At 42.1% G+C, this 23,897-nt stretch overlaps 2 protein-coding genes across 8 annotated transcripts in view; one reads left to right on the forward strand and one right to left on the reverse strand.

The window, feature by feature from the left end:
* Positions 1 to 2,514: 2,514 nt before the first annotated feature.
* On the reverse strand, positions 2,515 to 9,353 carry PEX12 (peroxisomal biogenesis factor 12). Of its 2 annotated transcripts, none has more exons than XM_070735156.1 (4): positions 8,913 to 9,353; positions 6,658 to 6,791; positions 5,375 to 5,931; positions 2,515 to 2,955 (listed from the first exon to the last, which is right to left on the reverse strand). In XM_070735156.1, the coding sequence occupies exons 2-4, from the start codon at positions 6,781 to 6,783 to the stop codon at positions 2,556 to 2,558; spliced, it is 1,083 nt and encodes a 360-aa protein (XP_070591257.1). In that variant the 5' UTR covers positions 6,784 to 6,791; positions 8,913 to 9,353; the 3' UTR covers positions 2,515 to 2,555. The 2 variants fall into 2 exon arrangements, with proteins under 2 accessions (XP_070591257.1, XP_070591258.1); XM_070735157.1 differs by having other exon boundaries at positions 8,963 to 9,317.
* Positions 9,348 to 23,897, forward strand: part of AP2B1 (adaptor related protein complex 2 subunit beta 1) — a 138,575-nt gene continuing 124,025 nt past the window's right edge. Inside the window, exons 1-2 of one of the 6 annotated variants that reach the window (XM_070735155.1) lie at positions 9,348 to 9,428; positions 20,760 to 20,817. In XM_070735155.1, the coding sequence (XP_070591256.1) occupies positions 20,781 to 20,817 (37 nt within the window). In that variant the 5' untranslated portion in view covers positions 9,348 to 9,428; positions 20,760 to 20,780. Of the gene's footprint in view, positions 9,618 to 20,759; positions 20,818 to 23,897 lie in introns of all 6 variants that reach the window. The other 5 variants (XM_070735153.1, XM_070735152.1, XM_070735154.1 and 2 more) reach the window with 5 other exon arrangements.

Here is a 23,897-nt window from a genome sequence, read left to right on the forward strand (position 1 = left end):
TTGATTTCTCCCAGAATGTCCCAGAAGTTAGAACTCAAATGCCAGGGTGATCTAGGCTTGTTCTTCTCATAGCGTCTCTTAAAAGCAATTCTGAGCAATCTTGATTTGTAAGCAGTGTTTTATGCATTGGATATCTCTCTGGCAGATTCTGACATAGCCTAGTCTGTAAACACAACCATCGAGTGATTTGCAACCCTACCATTCATGTCAAAACCATTAAGGAACCACCCCCACCAAAAACAAAAAGCCAGAATCAATCCCCTGCATTTATTTAGAAGCTTCAAGTTGCAGCATGGGAGAAAAGATATTGGTTTTCTATCCCCTATTACTCCTTATTATGTAACATGTCAAAAGGACCTGGGATTGCTGAGTCCCCAAAATGGACGTTGATTTGTATTTACAACATTTAAAAACCAAATCCAACTTTCATTTTATAAAACACAAGTTTACAATCTTTCACTTGTCCCAGAAGTTAGAACTCAAATGCCAGGGTGATTTAGGCTTGTTCTTCCCATAGCTTCTCTTAAAAGCAATAAACTGATGGAAGCAAGATAAAAGCATTTGTAATAAAATGTTAATATTTATTATGATGTCCAAATGCGATCTCTGTTGAGCGTCTGTTTTGAGGAATGTATCGTTTGTTTGACTTACATGGCTTGCATCTCTGACTTTGGGTGGCAAACATAAAAACAATGCAAACACAATGATAAAGAAAATATAAAAAACCTACAATGATTTCTAAAAACCCAATAAAAACTGAACAGTACAATCTCAACTCTTTTCATTTGCTATCCTTTCCAATCCCAACATTCTGGAGAACATCCAGATCTCAGTGCTTGACAAAAGACCAGCAGCATCAAGGGTCATTATGACCTTGGGGATATAGTGTTCCAGAAGGCAGATGCTATAACAAAAAAGGCCTGCTTCCTGTGTCACTGTGGACTCATGGTCCACTTCTTCAATTGAGGGCCCAGAGTATGTCCCCCCAGTTGGACCTGGTGGGATGGACAGAAATGAGGAAGATGAGGTTTTTTAAATAATCCAATTCCTTGCTGTGAATCCTTTATAGATGACAATCATTACTTTGCTGCTGCTAGAAAATGTTTAAAAGTTAGCTGCTCAGGTTCTTCTCAGTTTTTCTGTCTTTTCGTGGTCACTTACAGCAGCATTCAACTGAAAGTTAACAATGTATAATTTATGGTGAAATTAGACTAGAAAAACAGAGTTGGATGGGACCTTGGAGGTCTTCTAGTCCAACCCCCTGCTCAAGCAGGAAACCCTGTACCATTTCAGAGAAATGGTTGTCCAATCTCTTCTTAAAAACTTCCAATGTTGGAGCACTCACAACTTCTGAAGGCAAGTTGTTCCACTGATTAATTGTTCTATCAGGACATTTCTCCTTAGTTCTAGGCTGTTTCTATTAAATTTTTTCTAAAACCTGCTGACAACTTGGCCTGCTACCCTGAGCTGGCCAGTTAATGACCAACTGTTTCTAGGAAAAGTAGTTTACCTTTAGAAATGTGCCTCAAGTCATACTGATGAGAAGCAGATTGGGTCCTTTTTTCTGTCTAATAATCTTCCTCAGCTAATCTGTTTTCACTTAATAGATATTAATAGATAACTAAGCACTCCAAAGAAAACAGTTGACTTCTATTGTTCTCTAAAGCAGTGGTTCTCAACCTTTCTAATGCCGCAACCCCTTAAATACAGTTCCTCATGTTGTGGTGACCCCCAACCATACGTCTAGCACCAATTCCTCCAAAAGAACTTTAAGCTGATTGGCAGGAAGATCAGAGGGACACGCCCCCTAACCCCACTGTAAATGCCTGATCGGTCAGATTGTAAAAATACAGTAGTACCTCTAGATACGAGTTTAATTCGTTCCAGAACGGAGCTCATATGTCAAACAACTCGTATCTAGAACAAATGGCTTTAGACTTTGTTTTTCCCCTCCGAGATAACCAGAAGCAAGGATTCTTGCGCCACCTAGTGGACGCTCGGCTCGTATCCCGAATTTGAGCTCGGGTCTCGAAAAGAAATTTCGCTCCCCTCGTGGCTCGTAACTTGGAATACTCGCATGTGGAGCAGCTCGTATCTAGAGGTACTACTGTATGTTCCAAGGCAACAGAATAGAAGCGTTAGTTCTAACATCATGGGAAATTTGTCTTTTCTCATGGTCTTAGGCAACTCCTGTGAAACGGTGGTTGGACCCCCCAAAGGCGTCCCGACCCCCAGGTTGAGAACCACTGTGAAAAGTGATGGTAACCTATGGCACGAGTGCTAGAGGTGACATACAGAGCTCTCTGTGGGCAGGTGCACCGTCACCCCAGCTCAGCCAGCTGGTCATCAGGTTTCTGGCACTCTGGTTCACGCGCCTTTCTGTTTGGGCACTCTGTGCCAAAAGGTTTGTCATCACTGGTATAACCCATAGCTACACTCTTAAAAGCCGCCACCTCTGTCAGTAAAAACCATGCTTAGTATAATTAGAAAAAAAAGCACCCAATTCCTGCAATGTAGCATTCCAGTTTTTATATAAAGATTGTAGGATGGACCTGTCAGTTTTCAGGTGTGTATAATTTGACAAGGTGCTGAAGTTCAGTGGCATAGCCGGTGACGGGACACCGCTGGTGATGCTTCACGTAAGCGTAGACACAGCGATAGCAGAAAACAAAGCCAGAGGTGGAGAGGACTGTATCATTGGCACGTATTTTACGACACAATGGACATATTGTCTTGAGCTTTGGCAAAAGAGGGGAGTCAGTCTCGTAGTCCAGGTGCACGGGCGGTGGCGGGATTGGCATAGCAGTCAGCGATTTGATGGTCTCCTGATTCTCAGCCGAATACCACCACTCCAAGAACTGGAGGAAGAAGATGCCCACGGAGAGGCCAGTGGAGAGGGAGAAAGCCAGGCCCCCCAAGATCTTTTTCCCAGCTGACTGTATTTGCTCTTTCATGCTGCAGAAAGGGGCAAGATATAAAAAAGAAATTAACAATTCACACTATTGTTAAGAAATACGGAAAGCATTAAGATGCAAATCCAGGGATACATTAAAATATAATCTCCTAAATTCTCCTCTAAGAGAGAAAAGCCATAAATCGCCAAGATACAACTATGATTAGCTATTAATCCAAATTATTTATTTATTAGATTTGTATGCCGCCCCTCTCTGCAGACTCGGGGCGGCTCACAACAATAACAAAAAACAATGTATCACAAATCTAATATTAAAAAGTCTCTAAAAACCCCTTATTTAAAAAAACAAGACACACACAAACATACCATTCATAAATTATATAGGCCAGGGGGAGATGTCTCAGTTCCCCTATGCCTGATGGCAGAGGTGGGTTTTAAGAAGTTTGTGAAAGGCAAGGAGGGTGGGGGCAATCCTAATCTCTGGGGAGAGCTGGTTCCAGAGGGTCGGGGTCGCCACAGAGAAGGTTCTTCCCCTGGGTCCTGCCAGATGACATTGTTTAGTTGACGGGACCTGGAGAAGGCCAACTCTGGGACCTAACTGGTCGCTGGGATTCGTGCGGCAGAAGGCGGTCCTGGAGATATTCTGGTCTGATGCCATGAAGGGCTTTATAGGTCATAACCAACACTTTGAATTGTGACTGGAAACTGATCGGCAACCAATGCAGACTGCGGAGTGTTGTTGTAACATAGGCATACCTAGGGAAGCCCATGATTGCTCTCGCAGCTGCATTCTGCACGATATGAAGTTTCCGAACACTTTTCAAAGGTAGCCCCATGTAGAGAGCATTACAGTAGTCGAACCTTGAGGTGATGAGGGCATGAGTGACTGTGAGCAGTGATTCCCGGTCCAGATAGGGCCACAACTGGTGCACCAGGCGGACCTGGGCAAACACCTCCCTCGCCACAGCTGAAAGATGTTTCTCTAATGTAAGCTGTGGATCGAGGAGGACGCCCAAGTTGCAGACCCTCTCTGAAGGGGTCAGTAATTCCCCAGGTTAATGGATGGAAAGATGGAATTGTCCTTGGGAGGCAAAACCCACAGCCACTCCGTCTTATCAGGGTTGAGTTTGAGTCTGTTGACACCCATCCAGACCCCAACAGCCTCCAGGCACCGGCACATCAATACCTGGTTGCCAGCATTTAATGAGAGTATAACACCACCAAATTTTGGTAAGATTAGTTTCGGGGGGGTGGGGGGGACAGGAGAGTATAAAAATTTATAAACAGAAAATTGGCATTCCCACCCAACAGATGGCTCTCAAATGAGTGAGAGAAACTGATCCTCAAAAATAAGAAAAATCTTAGCCATGTCTTTAATCTCCAGATGTACTTGCCAAATGGGCTACAGGTAATCCTTAATTTACAGCCATTCATTTAGCGACTGTACAAAGTTACAGCCACATTGAAAAAAAAAGAAAGACCGGTCGTTACACTTATGACTTATACAACATCCAGAGTCACATGATCAAAAGGCGACTGGTAGGTATTTACAATGTTGAAGGGTCATGTGATCACCATCTGTGATCCTCCCTGCTGGCTTCCAACAAGTGTGAGAACAGAAAGAATAGAATTCTTCATTGGCCAAACGTGATTTAGACACACAAGGAATTTGTCTCTGGTGCATAAGCTTTCAGTGTACATACAACAATAGTGATAGATCAATTAATGGGTGAAACTAGATTTGCTTAACAACCACATGATTCACTCAAGAACTGCAATGATTTGCTTAACCACCATGGCAAAAAAGATCATAAAATCAGGTGAGACTCTCTTAAAATGCCTTGCTTAGCGATGGAAACTTTGGTCCCAATCGTGGTTATAAATCAAGGATTCCCTGCATCAAAGATTTTATAAAACTTTGACCTGTTTCAATCTTTGTCCTGCTTGCTGAAGATGCTTTTCTTGATTCTTAAAGGTGTAAGATCATTTTTAAAAAATTTTCATCTTTATATTCTACATTTTTTTAGGATTAACTGCCTGGTGAGTGTTACTTTTTAGATGATATATACTGCTCAAAAGAATAAAGGGAACACTCAAAGAATACATCCTAGATCTGAATGAATGAAATATTCTCATTGAATACTTTGTTCTGTACAAAGTGGAATGTGCTGACAACATGTTTCTGTACCAGAAACCAGCCCTCCCAAGCAGAGTCTGCGGAGAGGGGCGGCATACAAATCCAATAAATAAATAAATGTTAAATTTATTGTCAATCAGTGTTGCTTCCTAAGTGGACAGTTTGATTTACTTGGAGTTATATTGTGTTCTTTGAGTGTTCGCTTTATTTTTTTGAGCAGTATACAAACATTGTGACTATATAAATATACCCAACCGTTGAAGGAAGCTAGCATAAACAGAAAGGGAGGGAGGGTTGTTTTTAGGGTTTCCATTTCTATTCACCTGTTTGATGACCGTAGGCTGTCACCAGCGGCTGCATGTACGTTTTCTAAAGCCTGCAGATCGTCTGCTGTCAACCTGGCTAAATACACACCAGCCAGTCTCAGCAGTGGAGAGTGGTGACGAGCCTTCCCCAGAATGTAACACAGCTGCTGTACCAGAAACCAGCCTTCCCAAGCCATGTTTACAAAGGGATAGGCAGCCAGGAAGGCCTTGTAAAACCGCTTCCAGCAGGATGATGGAGGGTGGATGGAATAATCATCCTCTTCCTGGAGACGGGAAATCAACTTTTCCAGTTTAGTTCTCAGATAAGGAACCAGGACCAGCAAGCAGAGAGATTTCCAATGATGCTTTCGGGGAAGTCCAGCAGTGGCCAAGGATTTATGCGGATTCCTTTTGCTTTTCAGTGCAACTCTCTTCAAGCCGTAGAAGTTTTCAGAAAAAGAAGCACTGCACCGGAAGAGATAGTGCTGCTGGAGTAGAAGATCCAGCAGCGTGTAGATTTCGTCAAACCAGCGCCACAGGAAACCATAATATGAAGGGTTGGATTCAGCCAAAACCTAGTACAAAAAAATAACCAAGGGTAAGGGTAATAAACCTGGATGTGTCAAGACATTTTTATCAATGTTCGAAACATTTTTGTTTTAGCTACTTTGTGGGTTTTATTTTTATTTTTTTGCTTGGAGATTGTTGCAAGGTAGCCCAGCCTTTGTCAAGTTGAGAGTTATGCGGCCTTTGAATGACATGCTATAAGAACCAGAAAAGAGGATGTAGCTAGAACACACACGAAAACAAAAACAAATGTAAAAATAGACTGATAATGTAATTAACACTATTACAATATTTCATAATTTGCTCTCTCAAATTCAAAATTTTATGATCCTTGGCCATACTGGTAAATTGGAATCTGCTTTGATGTTTTTTATTATTTTAAATTGGATGTGCTTTGTTATTTTCAGCAAAAAATTGATTAAAATTCTAAGCTACCAATTATAATGTATAGATTATATTATCTAGATTTCTCTTGCAGGCTTAGTGGAAAGTCACTAATTTGATTATCCTTGTCTGACAGTTTAACAAGATCTGACCGTTTAACAAGATCTGATACTGGAAATAAATCTTCCAAATTGTAACAATAATGGATGCCACATATGTACACAATTTTTTTTACTTGTCCTTCCATGCTTTCATATTTCCTTCGTTATTGTGACCATTATTCAACCTTAGATAAGCACAGAAAAGTCATGGTTATCCTTCCTTCAATACTCACTGACTATTCTTCTTACCTTAATCACATGCTGAAATGCTGGCCTCACAGCAGTCATCAAACTGTCTTGGGCAACAACTTCAAATATAGAAGGCCTGTCCTCATATGTGGAGGTGGCAGTCAGATGAGCCCCATGTTCTGCCATGGTCTCTTCTGGAATGAAAAAAAAAACTTTCCAAAATAATTCATAATTGAAACAAAACGGAATTAAGTTTCAGAAGACATTATTACAAGAGCCCTCAACCTTTCTGTGTAGAATGATATATGGATATGTTTAAATTATTGACCTTTTCATTTTTAATTTGACTGAAAAACAGTAATTTAATACAGTAATTATTTCTCTCAAAGGATGATGAAGATGTATGGTACTTTGTAGTTGCTGGATGCACCAAGCCACATATCATACACATATCAGCCTAATATATTTTGTGAACTCCAAAGCCCATGTTAGCACATAGTTCACCTTGCCATGCAAACAAGGTTGCATCCAGTCAACCAAGTTTAACCATGAGTAAGAACTTTGCACAAATGCACCTTATATCTATACTTTTCTTCAGATATTTTCCCCTGTATCTTTTTAATATACACTGCTCAACAAAATAAAGGGAACACTTAAACAACACAATCTAACTCCAACTAAATGAAACGTCTGTGAAATCAAACTGTTCACTTAGGAAGCAACACTGATTGACAATTTCACATGCTGTTGTGCGCATTCAACTTTGTACAAAGTATTCAATGAGAACATTTCATTCATTCAAATCTAGGATGTGTTATTTGAGTGTTCCCTTTATTTTTTTGAGCAGTATATATTGTAAGGTTGCAACCATATCTAGTACTTCTGCCTCCTATTTCCCCCCACAAACAGTGGCTTGTGCTGGGGCAGAATGAATGGCCCAAAGTTGCCCAGCTAGCTTTTATGCCTCTTAGGAAGGCCTAGAACTCACGGTCTCCTGGTTTCTAGCTCTTTAGAACATTGACCATTCCATCAAATGGAACTTTACTCCAAATCTTGCCTGCTGCTTCATAACGTTTCCCCACCAACAGCCTTGCTCCATCCCGTCAGTCCCTCACCTAAGTCTTTCTCTCCAGGAAAAGAGCCTGCAAGAAACCTAAGGGAATTCAAAGCTGCTTCATCTCTCTGCAAAAGACGTAGATCTATGTTGCAGGTACAGTCAAGAAAAGGAGCTGGATTCAAATCTTTCTTCAAATACAGGCAGTCCTCAACTTACAAACACAACTGAGTCCCAAATGTATGCTATTAAGTGAGAAATTTGTGGTGGCTCCTGCTCTATAGAACCAACTGCCTCCGGAGATTCCTATTCTCCTCACTCTGCTGGCCTTCTGCAAAGCTGTAAAGACCTGGCTCTTTCGGCAGGCCTGGAGCCGTTTCTCAAATGAGATACTGCCTGGATCCAGCCATGGGTGATAGTGAGAGTATGTATGTTTTAGTAGGATATGCAATTAATGTTTTATGCTGCTTTTAAAAATTGTTTTTTTACTTGGTAGCTGCCCAGAGTCCTTTGGGAGTTGGGCGGCATATAAGTACGACCAAAAAATAAATGAATGAATAATTTGTCCAGCGAGTTTCTCCTCATTTTACACCTCTTCTCCCCACGTTTGTTCAGTGAATCGCTGCAGTTGTTAAATTAGTCACACGATTGTTAAGTGAATCCGGCTTCCCCATTGACTTTGCTCCTCAGAAGGTCCCAAAAGGCGACCCCATGACCCCGGGACACTGCAACCATCATAAATGCAAGTCAGTTGTCAAGCATCCCAATGTAAATCAAGCGGCCATCGGAGGAGGGGGGGTCATAAAAGTGTGAAAAAGGGCTTTTTTTTCAGTACCGTTCAGTGAAAAATGGCTTTTTTCAGAGCTATTGTAACATTGGAACGGTCACCAAGCGAACTGTTGTAAGTCGAGGACTAGCTGTAACGAAATTAATTGCAAATTAAGATGCAAAAAACGAGAGGACGCTGTAGTCCAACGGCACCAACCGAATTAAGACCGAATATGAAACCAATAAAGGAAGCCGCCTGATGGCAGGGACGACTCTGGCCATTACATTATATCTTGTTTATGGCAGGGGTCTCCAACCTTGGCCACTTGAAGACTTGTGGACTTCAACTCCCAGAATTCCTCAGCCAGCTTTGCTGTGGAGTTGAAGTCCACAAGTCTTCAAGTGGCCAAGGTTGGAGACCCCTGAGCTAGAGAGAGACCCCACAATTCTGGCAGGAAAAAAGCGGACGGGGGAATTAAAAGGAGGGTCTTACAATTCTGCGCCCCGCGTGCCGGAAAGTGACAGTTCGGGATTTCCCCCCACCTGCAACCGCCCACGGCCGTCGCCTCGGTGGTGCCGCTACTGCTACCGCTTTGCAGTTCGGGGCTGTCGAAATCCAGGCCGCGCTAGAATTCCCTTTTCGTTGGTTTCTATCGCATCATAGAGTTACAGACAAGACAAAACAGGCGTAGTCCCCTCGCATCATAGAGTTACAGACAAGGAAAAACAGGCATAGTCCCGTCGGGAGGACTCTCCGGCGGAGGGGAGAGGAGTCGCAAACGCCCCATCAATTTATATCTCTCCGTTTTCCCAAACCTCCTTTTGGAAAACTGAAAAAACGGAGGTGAGGCAGCTGTTTCGGAAGGATTGGCCGATGCACGTGACCCCGGAAGGTATCATTTAAAACCAATCAGACGTTCCTCTCTTTTACAAGGATCAGGAGTGTTTTGACCGGAAGAAAGTGAGCTTTGCCCATCTAGGCCGCTGAAGCTCTGTGGCTGCGGACAGTGTAAGAAGGAAGGCGTGGCGCATCTCGTTGGTTGGTCTTCCCAGACAGCCAGGTTTCCGGTCCCCTCCCAAGCAAGGCGGTTTTATACGGTTCCTTCTGACCGTTACTGATCCATCCTCTTCCTCCTCCTCCGCTGGTCGCGCTTTCTTCAGTATCAAGTCTTTTCGAGGACTCCCCTCTTCGTAGTAGGTTGGTTGGGGGGGACAGGCTGTGGTCCCGCCCATTGAGGAATGAATGGCTCTTTTCTTGGGCAGGGCAAGGGCGGGGGTCGGTTTTTCCCCTCCTGGCATAATGATGGGTGGCTGTTGGAAAGGTGAATAGCAAGATTTCTCCCCAGGTAGAATGGCTCCTTTCCCGGGTGGAGCTTGCAGGTTGCTGTTCTCGGGAAGAGAATGGAGACATCGTTGCTTGGGAAGGGAAATAGAAAGGGGGTGGGGAGGGGGTGGGATACACCCGTACATACATATACATACATATATATGCATATACGGTATATGTATGTGTGTATGTATGTATGTGTGTGTAACATATTTTTGCTGATAATGAAAAGGAATATATATATATATGTAGGTCTTGGCATATTCAGGTTATCTACGAAAATCTACATGTGTGTGTGTCTGTATATATGTTTATTTATGTATATACACTGCATAAAAAATACCAGTGGAACAACCTGCCTGCGGAGGTTGTGAACTCCCCAACTCTGGACACTCATGAGGAGATTGGACTGCCATTTGGCTGGGGTGCTTTAGGATTCCTGCTCAGGCTGGGGGTTGGACTTGATGACCTGCATGGTCCCTTTAAACTCTAACAATAAAAAAATAAAGGGAACACTTAAACAACACAATATAATTCCAAGTAAATCAAACTTCTGTGAAATCAAACTGTCCACTTAGGAAGCAACGCTGATTGACAATCAATTTCACATGCTGTTGTGCCCATTCAACTTTGTATAGAACAAAGTATTCACTGAGAATATTTCATTCATTCAGATCTAGGATGTGTTATTTGAGTGGTCCCTTTATTTTTTTTTTGAGCAGTATATATTTGGTTTCATATTTTTGTTGATAAGTGAAAAGGAAGCGAGCCTAGTTTAGATCTATTTTGAGCTTGTTATGCTCTCGTCAGCTAGACATACCCTACCGGGATTTGAACCTGCATGCAATATATTTATATTTGTATTTGTATATTTATTTATTTATTTATTTATTTATTTATTTATTTATTTATTTATCAAAAACATGCATAAGATAGCAGGTATTGGTATGAACATAAACATGAGCAAAATAGGTATAGGTAAATTAGGACAATAGGACAGTAAGTCAGGGAGGGTAGGCACAGTGGTGCACTTTATTTTATTTATTTATCAGTCAAACATATATGGAATACTGTAGTAGTAATTTGTATAAACATGAACAAAAGTAAAAAATAACGATAAACAAGGACAGTAGGACGGTAGGCACAGTGGTGCACTTTATTTTATTTATTTTATTTTATTTATTTGGCAAACATGTATAGGATAGTAGTAGTTTTTATAAACATAAGTAAAAGGTAATTATAAAAGGACAATAGGACAGTAGGATAGGGACAGTAGGCACAGTGATGTGCTTATGCACGCTCCTTACAGACCTCTTAGAAACAGGGAGAGGTCAATTGAAGACAGTCTAAGGTTAAAGTTTGTGGGGTTTGGAAAGAAACCACAGAGTCAGGCAGTGCATTCCAGGCATCGATCAGAGTCAGGTAGTGCATTCCAGGCATCGATCACTCTATTGCTGAAGTCGTATTTCCTGCAGTCGAGTTTGGAGCAGTTTACATTGAGGTTGAATCTATTACGTGCTCATGTATTGCTGCGGTTGAAGGTGAAGGAGTCATTAACAGGAAGTACATTTTGGTATATGATTTTATGAACTACATTTAGGTAAATTTGGTGATGTAGTTGTAAATTGTCTAATCCCAGTATTTCAAGTCTAGTGTATAGGATAGTAGTTTATAAACATAACATAAGTAAAAAGAAAGGATAAAAGAGGACAATAGAACAGGGATGGTAGGCATAGTGTTGCACTTATGCATATCCCTTACAAACGCCTAAGGAATGGGGTTAGGTCGACTGTAGACAGTCTAAAATTAAAGTTTTGGGGGCTTGGGGAAGAAACCACAGAGTCAAGTAGAGCATTCCAGGCATTGACCACTCTGTTGCTGAAATCGTATTTTTTGCAGTCGAGTTTGGAGCGTGTTTATATTGAGTTTGAATATGTGCTCATGTATTGCAGTTGAAGGTTCATTCAAGTGCAATACAGGTGCAATTCATTGACAGGTAAGGACATTGTGGTAGGTGATTTTATGAAATACTGTACATTTAGATCATAATCATAATTAGATGATTGTCTCTTTAGGGGAGACGGTCATAGTTGCCTCTTGCTGAATCTGCAGACGTTATTTTATAGCTCCTGTTTTATAAGCAAAAATCTAAAGTCCACAAGGTGGGCTCAAGTCCCCTGCCATCGAGAGGAATTTGCAATCTGCAATGGAAGCATTGGGGGAAATGAGGAAAAGTCAGGAAAAATACTGGAGAAAAAGGTTTTAGGTTACATTAATAAAAAATATGGGGGAGGAGAGAGGGGGTGGGATTCCTTCTGATATCTTTTAAGGGAATTTGGTGTCAGGTGGAGGAGTAGGAGGAGGGGCTTCCAGGAACAGGAAAGGATTGTGAGGTGAGAAATCTGCAAGAAAATTGCAATTGCAAGATATTTCTCTGCTTTGGTTGGAGAGGGAGGAGGAAGGTTAGAAAACATAGATGGGAGTCGCTGGAAAAGGAATTTGCTGTCCTTGAGATGGGATGGAAATCCCAAGTTTAATAGGAACGTGAATACAAGAACAAGGGGGCACAATCTGAGGTTAGTTGGGGGAAAGATTAGCAGTAACTGAGAAAATATTATTTTACTGAAAGAGTAGTAGATGCTTGGAACAAACTTCCAGCAGACGTGGTTAGTAAATCCGCAGTGACTGAATTTAAATATGCCTGGGATAAACATAGATCCATCCTAAGGTAAAATATAGGAAATAGTATAAGGGCAGACTAGATGGATCATGAGGTCTTTTTCTGCGGTCAATCTTCTATGTTTCTATATTTCTAATTTCTGTGGGAAAGAAGTTCAGAATTGTCTTCACACTGGGCCAGTGCAGTAGGGGTCAATACAGTCAGTCACCACTTATAAATTAGCCAAAGAAAAAAAAGAACATTCTGTATTTATTAGATTTATAGTGCCACTATTTATATATTATTTATAGACAGGTATATAGTGCCCCCTTTTCCTGTTTTTCCCATAATAAGAAGCATTTCAGGTACAGTAGGTTGGGCTGAGAGAGAGAGAGTAACTTATCTCCAAGATGCCGAAGATGGGCTATTACCCTTGACCTTCACCTCACGGTGGCTTTGTAAAGCGGTGATGTTTTATTAAAGAATTTGATAGAGCTGAGCTGGCAGGCATTAAAAAATGATACCAATGGTCAGTGTTCCCTCTAATTTTTTGAGGGGGTGGGCGGAAAAGTATAGTGTCTGAGCGGCAGTCCCTTTGGGACTGGGCGGCACAGAAATAATAAATAAATAAATAAATAAACAAACAAACAAATAAAAAAAAAACCACCCTGTTTTGCCTCAGAGAATTTCAAAATAAAATACTGTACTGTGTGTCTATAACAGTGAGCTCATAATAGGGCAACTCTATCAATATCAAAATGCCACTTAAATAGATGAGCTAGTTTCAAACTAGATTTTGATTTTCTTTCTCTCTTCCTTACTCCCATTCTTTTTCTTTCTCTTTTCCTTCCTCTCTTTTTTCTATCTGTTTCTCTCTCTTCCTCTCTCTCTCCTTCCCTCTCACTCTTTCCCTCTCGGCTTCTGGGCAGGTTTGGAAAACTCTGAGTTGATGATGATTTTTAAGTGAGCGATTGCTCACTGCTCAGCTTAGGGAACTATGCCAATGGTACCAAGCCAGGATCTCAAATAGAATTTCCTAGCCCATGGTTGGGAGTCAAGTAAATAAGATTTCTTCCTATAACTATGGAGCAGTGTTTCCCAACCTTGGCGACTTGATGATATCTGGACTTCAACTCCTAGAATTCCCCAGCCAGCATTCACTGGCTGTGGTATTCTGGGAGTTGAAGTCCAAATATCTTCAAGTTGCCAAAGTTGGGAAACACTGCTATGGAGCATAGCTTTGTATCATGGCATTATATACAATATAACAACATGAAATAATGTTAGATACAAGAGGTCAAAGCAAGATACAACCGGGTATACAATGATTAAGAATTTGAGTTTAAATGAGGACACAAAAGTAGCAATCTAGCTACTGAAGTTAGAAACATATCTGCTACTTGATAATTTAGCTATTGGAGTCCAAGCTCTTGAATTCTCTTACCATTCATATTGTGACCAAAATATGATTGTAAATGGGGCAGTGGAAGACAAAGTGAAATAATGCCCTTAACTTGACTGACACCTTGGAGACAGAAATCTTGTTTAATACAATGTTTTCAAAATCAAGATATCTGAGGGCATAGTTTGCCAATGGATATTAAAAACTTTCTGATTGAGATGTTGGTAATATTAACCAGGTACTACGAGAGGTTTCTATGTTTTCTACCGTGATTAAAATCTGTGCTGTAGTAATGTATTTATTGGATTTTTATTCTGCTTTTATTGTAAACGTGGCATAACTAAATATCATTTTATAAGTAAATAAAGGTGGCATATATGTATGCCTAATATTCCTTCCTTCTCTCCTCCCCCCCCCACAAAACAAACCTGTGAGGTTGGTTGGGTTGAAAGAGACAAGACTGGCCCAAAGTCACCCAATTGACTTTCATGCCTATGGTGGGACTAGAACTCACATAGTCTCCTGGTTTCTAGGCCAGGACGTTAACAATTATACCAAACATCAAGCAGCCTAATATTTTCTGTTCTCCAAGAGCTGAATTAGGAACAGTGACAAACGTGCAGTCCATTGACTCTCGGTTTTGTAGTGGAGAAATCAAAGTTCAGCAAGAGGGATTCTTGAAGACTTTCTGTTTCTTGCAATGCCCCAGCAATGCAGGATCCGTCAGCAATGGAAAGTAATGCAACATCCATTCTTAGATTAGCTATAGAAGTGTCTTTGGGAGCCCCAAGATAGAATAGAATAGAATAGAATTTTATTGACCAAGTGTGATTGGACACACAAGGAATTTGTCTTGGTGCATATGCTCTCAGCGTACATAAAATAAAATATACATTTCTCAATAATCATGTGGTACGACACTTAATGATTGTCATAGGGGTCAAATAAGCAATGAAGAAGCAATATTAATAAAAATCTTAGGATATAAGTAGCAAGTTACAGTCATACAGTCAACATGGGAGGAAATGGGTGAAAGGAATGATGAGAAAAACTAGTAGAATAGAAGTGCAGATTTAGTAGAAAGTCTGACAGTGTTGAGGGAATTATTTGTTTAGTAGAGTGATGGCGTTCGGAAAAAAACTCTTCTTGTGTCTAGTTGTCTTGGTGTGCAGTGCTCTGTAGCGGCGGTTTGAGGGTAGGAGTTGAAACAGTTTATGTCCAGGATGTGAGGGGTGAGTAAATATTTTCCCCACCCTCTTTTTGACTCGTGCAGTATACAGGTCCTCAATGGAGGGCAGGTTGGCAGCAATTGCTTTTTCTGCAGTTCTGATTCTCCTCTGAAGTCTGTGTCGGTCCTGTTGGGTTGCAGCACCAAACCAGACAGTTATAGAGGTGCAGATGACAGACTCAATGATTCCTTATGATGATGTTTTAGACTACTTCTGGTTGAAAAATAACCTCTGGCAAGCCGTTAATTTATCACCTTGACAACCACCTCATCCCATCCCCAGATTTCAGCCCCATGTAGTATCTGGGCTATCAGCATATCCTGGAATATTTTAAATTCAAGGAAGGGTGGGAATAAGATTGGTGCAGTTCTTACCGAAATGTTTCTGATCTAAATAGGCCAAGAGGAGTCTTGCATTAATCTTGGTTCACACAACACACTGAATTTGAATCTAATTAGCCACATTTTTTCCTACTCTGTAGGAACTAACCTATCTGGCTAATTTATCATTTCTTGTAGAATTCCAATCCTGAAAATTGAGGGTTCCCTCCTCCCCCCAGCCAAATCATAGTTAGTTAACCACATTTATAGTGCTCCAAACACAATCAGATTGTACAGAAAGGAAACAGGTACTAAAAGCTTGGTACAGGCATTTGGTTCTTTGCCGAGGCTTTATTGCTCATTATCTTATCTGGAAAGGAGGTATTTGCATTACAAGTAACTGCTTGCTCTGGGAGGCCAATAGTGTTTCATGTGTGTTGTAAGAAAACACAGATATTCAGTTAAAGATCTGGGAATCATTTTGCACTCTTAACTGAATATTTCTGCTTCTTGCACCCAAAGACTTCTTGCATTTGTACATTGATTCATATCCTAAATGCATTAAAAAATCATTTAATTGCTAAGTTCCAATGAAAATTCCATGAAGACAATGCCATTTTGGCTCCCAGCACCATGGTTAGAAGTAGCAGCACCATATTTTCCGGACTATAAGATGCACCTAAGTTTTGAAGAGGAAAACAACAAAAGAAAGTTTGTAGCCTCCATGTGCCCCATTTTCAGATCTTTTTCTGGGCCTTTTTTCAGCTCCTTTCGGGCCTTTTTCACCAATTTTTGAATCTTCTTTGGCCTGATTTTGAGGTTTTTCTCGGCCCATGTTTCAGGTTTTCTTCAGCCTGGTTTTTCTCAGAAAAAAAGCCTTAAAAATGGGCCAAAAAGCTCCCAAAATGGGCCTGAAAAGAGGCTGAAAATGGGACCAAAAGATGCCCAGTAGATGGGCGGGGGATTTGGCAATATTCAGTCTATAAGACGCATGGACATTTTCACCCCCTTTTGGGAGTCTGAAAGATACAGTACTTTAGATTCCCTGTTTAGCCAGCATCAAATTTAATTTCTTTGAACTGTATAGGATAGATTCCCCCCAACCATTCTTTAATCTGATATAGTTTAGTATGTTCTCCCCTCTGCCAAGCAGGTACAAATATGTTTCTGCCCTGTCATTGAGCAGGGGTTTAATTCCCTGCCACAATATGAGAGTGGGCAGGTCCTACCAGTTTCCCGTGCTAAGAAGGACACACTGCACCAGCGAAGCCCCTCCTCTGATTAGACTCTCAAAGGTACCGTGGAGAGATGATTTCTCAGATTGAAAACAATATAGTTTGTGTCTTTCTTCCTCTGAGGTTGGGGAGTGGCTGGGGTGGTGGGGAGATGCAGGAACTGCTGTGATGAAATAGCCTTCAGTCACGAAGTGCTGCTTAACTGAGAGAAGCATCTTCTGTGTGTTTCATTTATTCCTTCCTGGCTTCTTGAATTAGATGGGCGGACTTTAGCTTTTGGAGGAAAACCTCCTTTTTTTTAATGATTGTCATTATTTATTGATTGGATTTCAAAGCTTCCTGACTCCAAAAAAGATGCTTACCGCGTTTCAAAGAATGCATAATTTAAAAGAAATAGGATACACAGATAAAATGACACAAGCAAAATCCAGGGAAAGAAATTGACAGGGCTTCCACAAACATCCTGAGCCCAGGCCTGGGAACACAACCAGCTCTTAAGAGACATCTGGGAAATTTAAAGCATGGGAGCCATATGTATTTCTGGGGGTCTTGTTCCAGAGAGCAGGGATGGAACAGAGATGGCATGCTTCCTCCATCCCATAAGATGACAGTGTTTAATTGAAGGGACCACGAGTACATCTAACTGGGTTCAATCATGCCAGATTGACAGAAATTGGAGAAAGGCAGTCCCTTAAATGACCAGCTCCTATTCTGTGAAAGACTTTGGAATGGAATGGAATAACAGAGTTGGAAGGGACCTTGGAGGTCTTCTAGTCCAACCGCCTGCTTAGGCAGGAAACCCTATTACCACTTCACTACCTAACATCTTCTTTAAAACTTCCATGTTGGAGCATTCACAACTCCTGGAGGCAAGCTGTTCCATTGAGTAACTGTCAGGAAGCTTTTCCTTAGTTCTAAGTTGCTTCTGTCCTTGATTAGTTTCCACCCATTGCTTCTTGTTCTACGTTCAAGTGCTTTGGAGAATAGCTTCACTATTCTCTTCTTCGTGGCAGCCCCTGAAATATTGGAACGCTGCTATCATGTCTCCTCTAGTCCTTCTTTTCATTAAATTAGATATACTGTACCCAGTTATTGGTGACTAGAAGCTGGCTGGTAACCAGTGCAGCTCATAGAGCAGCAATAATACATGGCCAAAAGCTGCTTTTGGAAGAGTTACTCTTTTGGAAAAAGAAAAAAAAATTGCTAGGTTGCACTTTTCCATTCAAGACTAATGCATAACTTGGGGTCTAGACTTGCAGCTACTGTACTGCACCTAAAATAAGGGGAACGTATAACCGAGAGTGCCTTAATGTTGTGAATAACTGCAAGATTCACCTTGTGCCCTTGTTGCGCCCTTTCGTTGACCACTCAGGTGCCACCTCTGTTTCAGCCGCCTCATAATTGGATACTGGGTTATTCTTGAAGACCATCCAGGAGCTACAACTGGTTCAAATGTGCAGTGATACGGGTGCCTCACAAGACTGGGCCCCTGGTCCTGCTCAGAAAAAGTGCAAATCCAAGAAATCTTTATCCACAAAATAGCGTGAATGCCCTTTGCTAGGCCCTGTTCCAAGCCTTCCCTGCCTGAGTCACTCTTTGTCTTCCTGCAATGGGGCTCCAGGCATCTCTTCTTGCACTTCATTTCCTGGAGCGACTCGGAGGATTGAGCTGCACTTTGGAATCAGTGCACAGAGAGGCTTCCCAGGAATAATCTTCAATAACTTGGGACACAGGCAGGGATGGGTAGCAGGCAGGACATGGTGGAACACAGTTCCACCACGGAAATGAAGCTGCATGCGCAGCTCCAGCTGACCGGTGGCAGTCACTTCCTGGATTACCGGGATAGCTCTCCCTTTTTTCCCCTGCTGCTGCTGCTATATCTGCGCTCCTTGCTTTTTCCTTCTTTCCTCCTTCCAGACCTCGGACGAGCTTCCCTCTCTCCTGCCCGGTTCCCCTCCAGCCTCATGCAACCACCTCCTGAGACCAGGAAGGAGGAAAGAGGAAAAAAGCAAGAAGCACGCCGCAGCAGCAGCAGCAGCAGGGGAAAAAAGGAGAGTTGTGCTGTGCCGAGCCATATCAAAGCAGTCTGGGCTGCAGTCTTTTTCCCCTCGCAAAGCCCTCACTGTGCCTGCAGCTGAGATGAAAAGGCGTTGTGCGGCAATAATAATCTTGTAGTTCTCCCTTGGCTTTCTGATATTTTTAAATTCCCCCTCCCCGGTCCTCCTCCTCGGAAAGTGGCAGAGAGACCAGCATGGGCAGGAGTTGCGGGGGTGAGGGCTTTTCCTCCACCCCTCTTTTCTGAACAGCTTAGCGGCACCTGTTCATCTAGCTACCCCAGCCTGAGGTGGGGGGGCAATCCAGGAAGGAGAGTACGGGAAACGCGAAGCAAATTGTCACCCCTGTGAGCAACACTGGCGAGATTGTAAGCCGAGGACTTATCAGTTTACTTGAATGATGATGATCATTTAAGCCACTCCCACCTGGCCACATGGCTGGCAAGCCACTCCTATCCAGTCACATGACCATCAAGCCACATCCCCAAATAATCCACACCCACTGTGTGGCAGTAAAATTTTTAGCTATCCATTACTGAACACAGGTCAATGGTTGACTTTATCACTATCTATACTTAAAGAAGTGAAATTTATTTTTATATATAATTCTGAGCATAAAACCTGCTTCATAACTTTAGAGAGTCGTTTCCCCCCCTTTTGCATTGTTTTTCCTGGTACATACTCTTCAATGTTAATGATTACTGAAAATTATAGCTAAAATGTAGTAGGACATTGGTTGAAGACCTTTTATCACCATAAAAATTATCATTTCCCAGTTTGCAACTTAGGATCATCAGATATTAGAAAATGTCATTAGTTTAACTCAGCCTGAAGTCTTCCAATAAAAAAAACCTCTACGGTAGCTTATTAATATTATTTGACTTATTAATTTTCTTTGGAATGATTGTCATACGGAGGGTTATTAAACAGATTGGGATTGTTTTTAATATGTTGAATACCATTTACTATTCTGAGGAACAAATTTACAGTTTGAAGCAGATAACAAAACAAGACTGTTTTTTTAATGTTTTATTTTTGTTTTTATTACGCATAGAAATACATCTATTTACAGATCATTGCCTATTTTTAGTATACATTCATAATGACTTTTAGTTTTATAGCACATGAGTAGAAAAAATAGTGAGAAAACAGGGAGCTTACATCAATCTCAGTTAACATATGTTAGTGATAAAAAGAAAGTGGAAAAGAGAAAAGAAAAGAGATTTTTAACATATACACATCTTACATGATAAACCATATGGTGAGATAGTCAATTGATTCAATACAACTGTAATCTGAGGCTTACTGTTCTTCTGTCAAATACAGTGATACCTTGTCTTACAAACTTAATTGGTTCCGGGACGAGGTTCTTAAGGTGAAAAGTTTGTAAGACGAAACAATGTTTCCCATAGGAATCAATGTAAAAGCGATTAATGCGTGCAAGCCCAAAATTCACCCCTTTTGCCAGCCGAAGTGCCCGTTTTTATGCTGGGATTCCCCTGAGGCTCCCCTCCATGGGAAACCCCACCTCCGGACTTCTGTGTTTTTGCGATGCTGCAGGAGAATCCCAGCATCACAAAAACGAGTGCTTCGCTGACAACGGAAATCCGGAGGTGGGGTTTCCCAGCGAAGGGAGCATCAGTGAAATCGCAGCATCGCAAAAACACCGAACTCCTCGAAACCCCACCTCCGGACCTCTGTGTTTTTGCGATGCTGTGATTTCACTGAGGCTCCCCTCGCTGGGAAACCCCACCTCCGGACTTCCGTTGCCAGCAAAGCACCCGTTTTTGCGCTGCTGGGATTCCCCTGCAGCATCGCAAAAACATGGAAGTCTGGAGGCAGGGCATCCCAGTGGTGGCGGTGGGTTTGTAAGATGAAAATAGTTTATAAGAAGAGGCAAAAAAATCTTAAACCCCGGGTTTGTATCTCGAAAAGTTTGTATGATGAGGCGTTTGTAAGACGAGGTATCACTGTATCTTTTTGAATCCATTTATGCCAATTCTCTCATATTTTAGTTGATTCATTTTAAAACAAGACTGTTTTGAAGTAGTCACAAATGCATTCGCCGTGGAAAGAGGTGCAGATTTCTTAAATTGTGTCCTTTCCCCTCACAGGTGCAATAGGAAACCGAAATCATGACAGACTCCAAATACTTCACCACCAATAAAAAAGGTTAGATTTGATGTTTGATACGATGCTGTAGGTTAACTCTCTACAATGGATACAGTCTGCCTCTCATTCAAGGGTGAAATGTTCTCGGTTCACTCGTGCCTGTCAGTCTTCAGAGAACCGGTCATGAAGGGAGTGTGAGGCTCCACCCACCCGCTGGACACCGCCATTTGGATTTTTGTACCCTCTGCACATGCGCAGAATGCTTTGTGCATGCACAGAGGGTGAAAGAACCCAAACCGTGGTGTCAGGGCAGGTGGGCGGAGCTTTGCGCTCTCTTTGTAACCATCTCTCTGAGTACTGAAAGGCAAAAGTGAACCGGGAACATTTAACTCCTGCTCCCAGGTTACATGGCAGGGCAAGCCGATAGATGAATTAAAATAAAAACACAAAAACACAAAGCCCTACATGGCATCGGACCAGAATATCTCTGAGACCGCCTCCTGCCGCACGAATCCCAGCGGCCGATTAGGTCCCACAGAGTGGGCCTTCTCCAGGTCCTGTCGACCAAACAATGTCGGCTGGCGGGACCCAGGGGAAGAGCCTTCTCTGTGGCGGCCCCGGCCCTCTGGAATCAACTCCCTCCAGAGATTCGAATAGCTCCCACCCTCCTCGCCTTCCGTAAAATGCTCAAGACCCACTTTTGTTGCCAGGCGTGGGGATAATTACCGTCTTTCCCCTTTTTATTACATTTTTGGCCTTACTGCATGATAGATTAGGTTGAATGTGTGTGACTGCATAGCTAGGGGTTTTATTATGTTATTTATGTCTTTTAAATGGATCTAATTTTTTATTGTTAGATTTGTAATGTATTGTATTATTGCTATGCTGTGAGCCGCCCCGAGTCTTCGGAGAGGGGCGGCATACAAATCTAATAAACTATAACTATTAGGAAATGAAAGAATAGATGTCAGAGGTCTGATTCTTCCTCCTTGCTCTAGATCAAATGGATGAAGAGACTGGGTTGATTCAAATGTTATATTAATATGTGAATAAACATGCTTAACACCATATATAATACAGTATACAGTGTTCCCTCGATTTTCGCGGGGGTTGCGTTCCAAGACCGCCCATGAAAGTCGAATTTCCGCGAAGTAGTGGTGCGGAAGTAAAAACACAATTTTTGGCTATGGACAGCCAAAAACTACCCCCACGCACCCTTTTAAAAGGCAGCGCAAGGAGCCGGGCTTGAAGTTGAGGAGCGACGAAAGTGCAGAGGCCGGCAAAGATTGTTTTGAATGTCAGCTGCCCCCGCCCCCCCAACGCCTCCGGCCCCCTCGCCGCTACCCCCCCGCCCACCCGATCCACCCCTCTCACCAGCTTTCTTGGGACACGGGTCCTCCTGCAGCAGCGCTGGCGGCTACGGCTTCTCATCCTCCTCATTCGTCCGCTAGCCGCTCTGAGCGCTTTGAGAATGCCCCCGCCCCTCTCACAGTCCCTTAGCTGAGAGCGCTTTCGTCCCAGCTATCAGCGAGGGGGCTGCAGGAGAGGCGGGGCAGGCATTCTCACAGAGAGGGAGAGAGAGAGGGAGAAAGAGAGAGAGAGCAAGAGAGAGAGAGCAAGACGGGGGAGAGTGGAAGGTAGAGAGAGAGAGAAATGATAGAAAAAAGGGGAGAAAAAAAGAGAAATGAGAAAATGATTGAAACAGAGAATGACAGGAAAGAAAGAGAAAGAGAGAGAGAAGTTACTCTAGGTGATGACATATGACATCATCGGGTGGGAAAAACCGTGGTATAGAAAAAAAAACCGCAGAGTATTTTTTAATTAATATTTTTTGGAAAACCGTGGTATAGCCGTTTCGTGAAGTTTGAACCCGCGAAAATCGAGGGATCACTGTATATCCACCGTGTGTCTCAGGAGAAGAGCGGCATAGAAATTGAATGAATAAATATATTAATAACACATATACATAAGTATGGTTCATCTAACAATCTAGCCAACCAAATTAAGCTTCACTCTGAGTATTTTTTTTTAAAGAAGGGTAGTTGGTTTTTAATCAATGGAAATATAATGAAAACCTATTTCCACAATTTCAGCTTTTTCCACACTCAAAGGGGAAAGTGGGAAACAGTGGAAAGAATATTAACCTTACATAGCTGCAACAAGAAGAAACAATACTACATAGATCTCAGTATAGATCTTCCAGCCAGTCTCTTTGATGTGGTTACAGTAAACACAGTCAAGTTATTCTTTAGTGAACCAAATGTTTTGGAATAAATAAGAACTGGTTGAATTCATACAACATGTTGACGTGCAATCTAAAATCACAACAACCGGACTCTTAAAATACACAAACCCCTATTTTGTACATTTCAAAACTAAAAAGCCATGTACTTATAAGATTAACATGGCTGCCCATCTTAAAACATAACATTGGGAAGCTCACAACAACAATAAAATCTCAGAAACGTAAAACTGTAGAACAGTGATGGCCAACCTTTTTTTCCTCGGGTGCCGAAAGAGAGTAGGCACATGTTATGGTGCCTGCACAAGTGCCCACACCCATAATTCAATGCCTGGGGAGGGCGAAAACAGCTTCTCCTGCCCCCTTGGAGGCCGGAAACAGCCTGTTTCCCAACTTGTAGTGGGCCCAGTAGACTCGTGTTTCGCTCTCCCCAGGCTCCAAACACCTTCTCCCATCCCATCCCAGAGCCTCTGTGTGAGCCAAAAATCAGCTGGCTGGCACACACATGCATGTTGGAGATGAATTAGGGCAATGATTTACATGCCAGGAGATATGGCTCTGCATGGCACCCGTGCCATAGGTTCACCATTACTGCCATAGAACCAAACCCCATCTACAAATTGAAATGTGGACACAAAATAGGTTTAATCCTATCTCGTGGTTGGGATTTTTCTTTTCCCACTTTTTATTTTTGCAGGCTGGGTGAGTTTTTCTTTCTTTCTTTCTTTCTTTCTTTCTTTCTTTCTTTCTTTCTTCCTTTCTTTCTTTCTTCCTTCCTTTCTTCCTTCATTCATTCATTCATTTATTGGATTTGTATGCCGCCCCTCTCCGGAGACTCGGGGCGGCTAACAGCAATAATAAGACAGCATATAACAATAATCCAATACTAAAAACAATT

The sequence above is a fragment of the Erythrolamprus reginae genome, chromosome 1 (assembly GCF_031021105.1).
Source record: "Erythrolamprus reginae isolate rEryReg1 chromosome 1, rEryReg1.hap1, whole genome shotgun sequence".
Classification (NCBI taxonomy): domain Eukaryota; kingdom Metazoa; phylum Chordata; class Lepidosauria; order Squamata; family Dipsadidae; genus Erythrolamprus; species Erythrolamprus reginae.

What these genes read in the sequence shown, in the direction of transcription:
- PEX12 (XM_070735156.1), bottom strand. Translation starts at nt 6,783, where the DNA reads ATGGCAGAACATGGGGCTCATCTGACTGCCACCTCCACATATGAGGAC. An exon ending in CATTTCAGCATGTGATTAAG is followed by an intron (nt 5,932 to 6,657) that starts GTAAGAAGAATA and finishes TTTTTGTACTAG; the next exon opens with GTTTTGGCTGAATCCAACCC. An exon ending in AGCCTACGGTCATCAAACAG is followed by an intron (nt 2,956 to 5,374) that starts GTGAATAGAAAT and finishes CCCTTTCTGCAG; the next exon opens with CATGAAAGAGCAAATACAGT.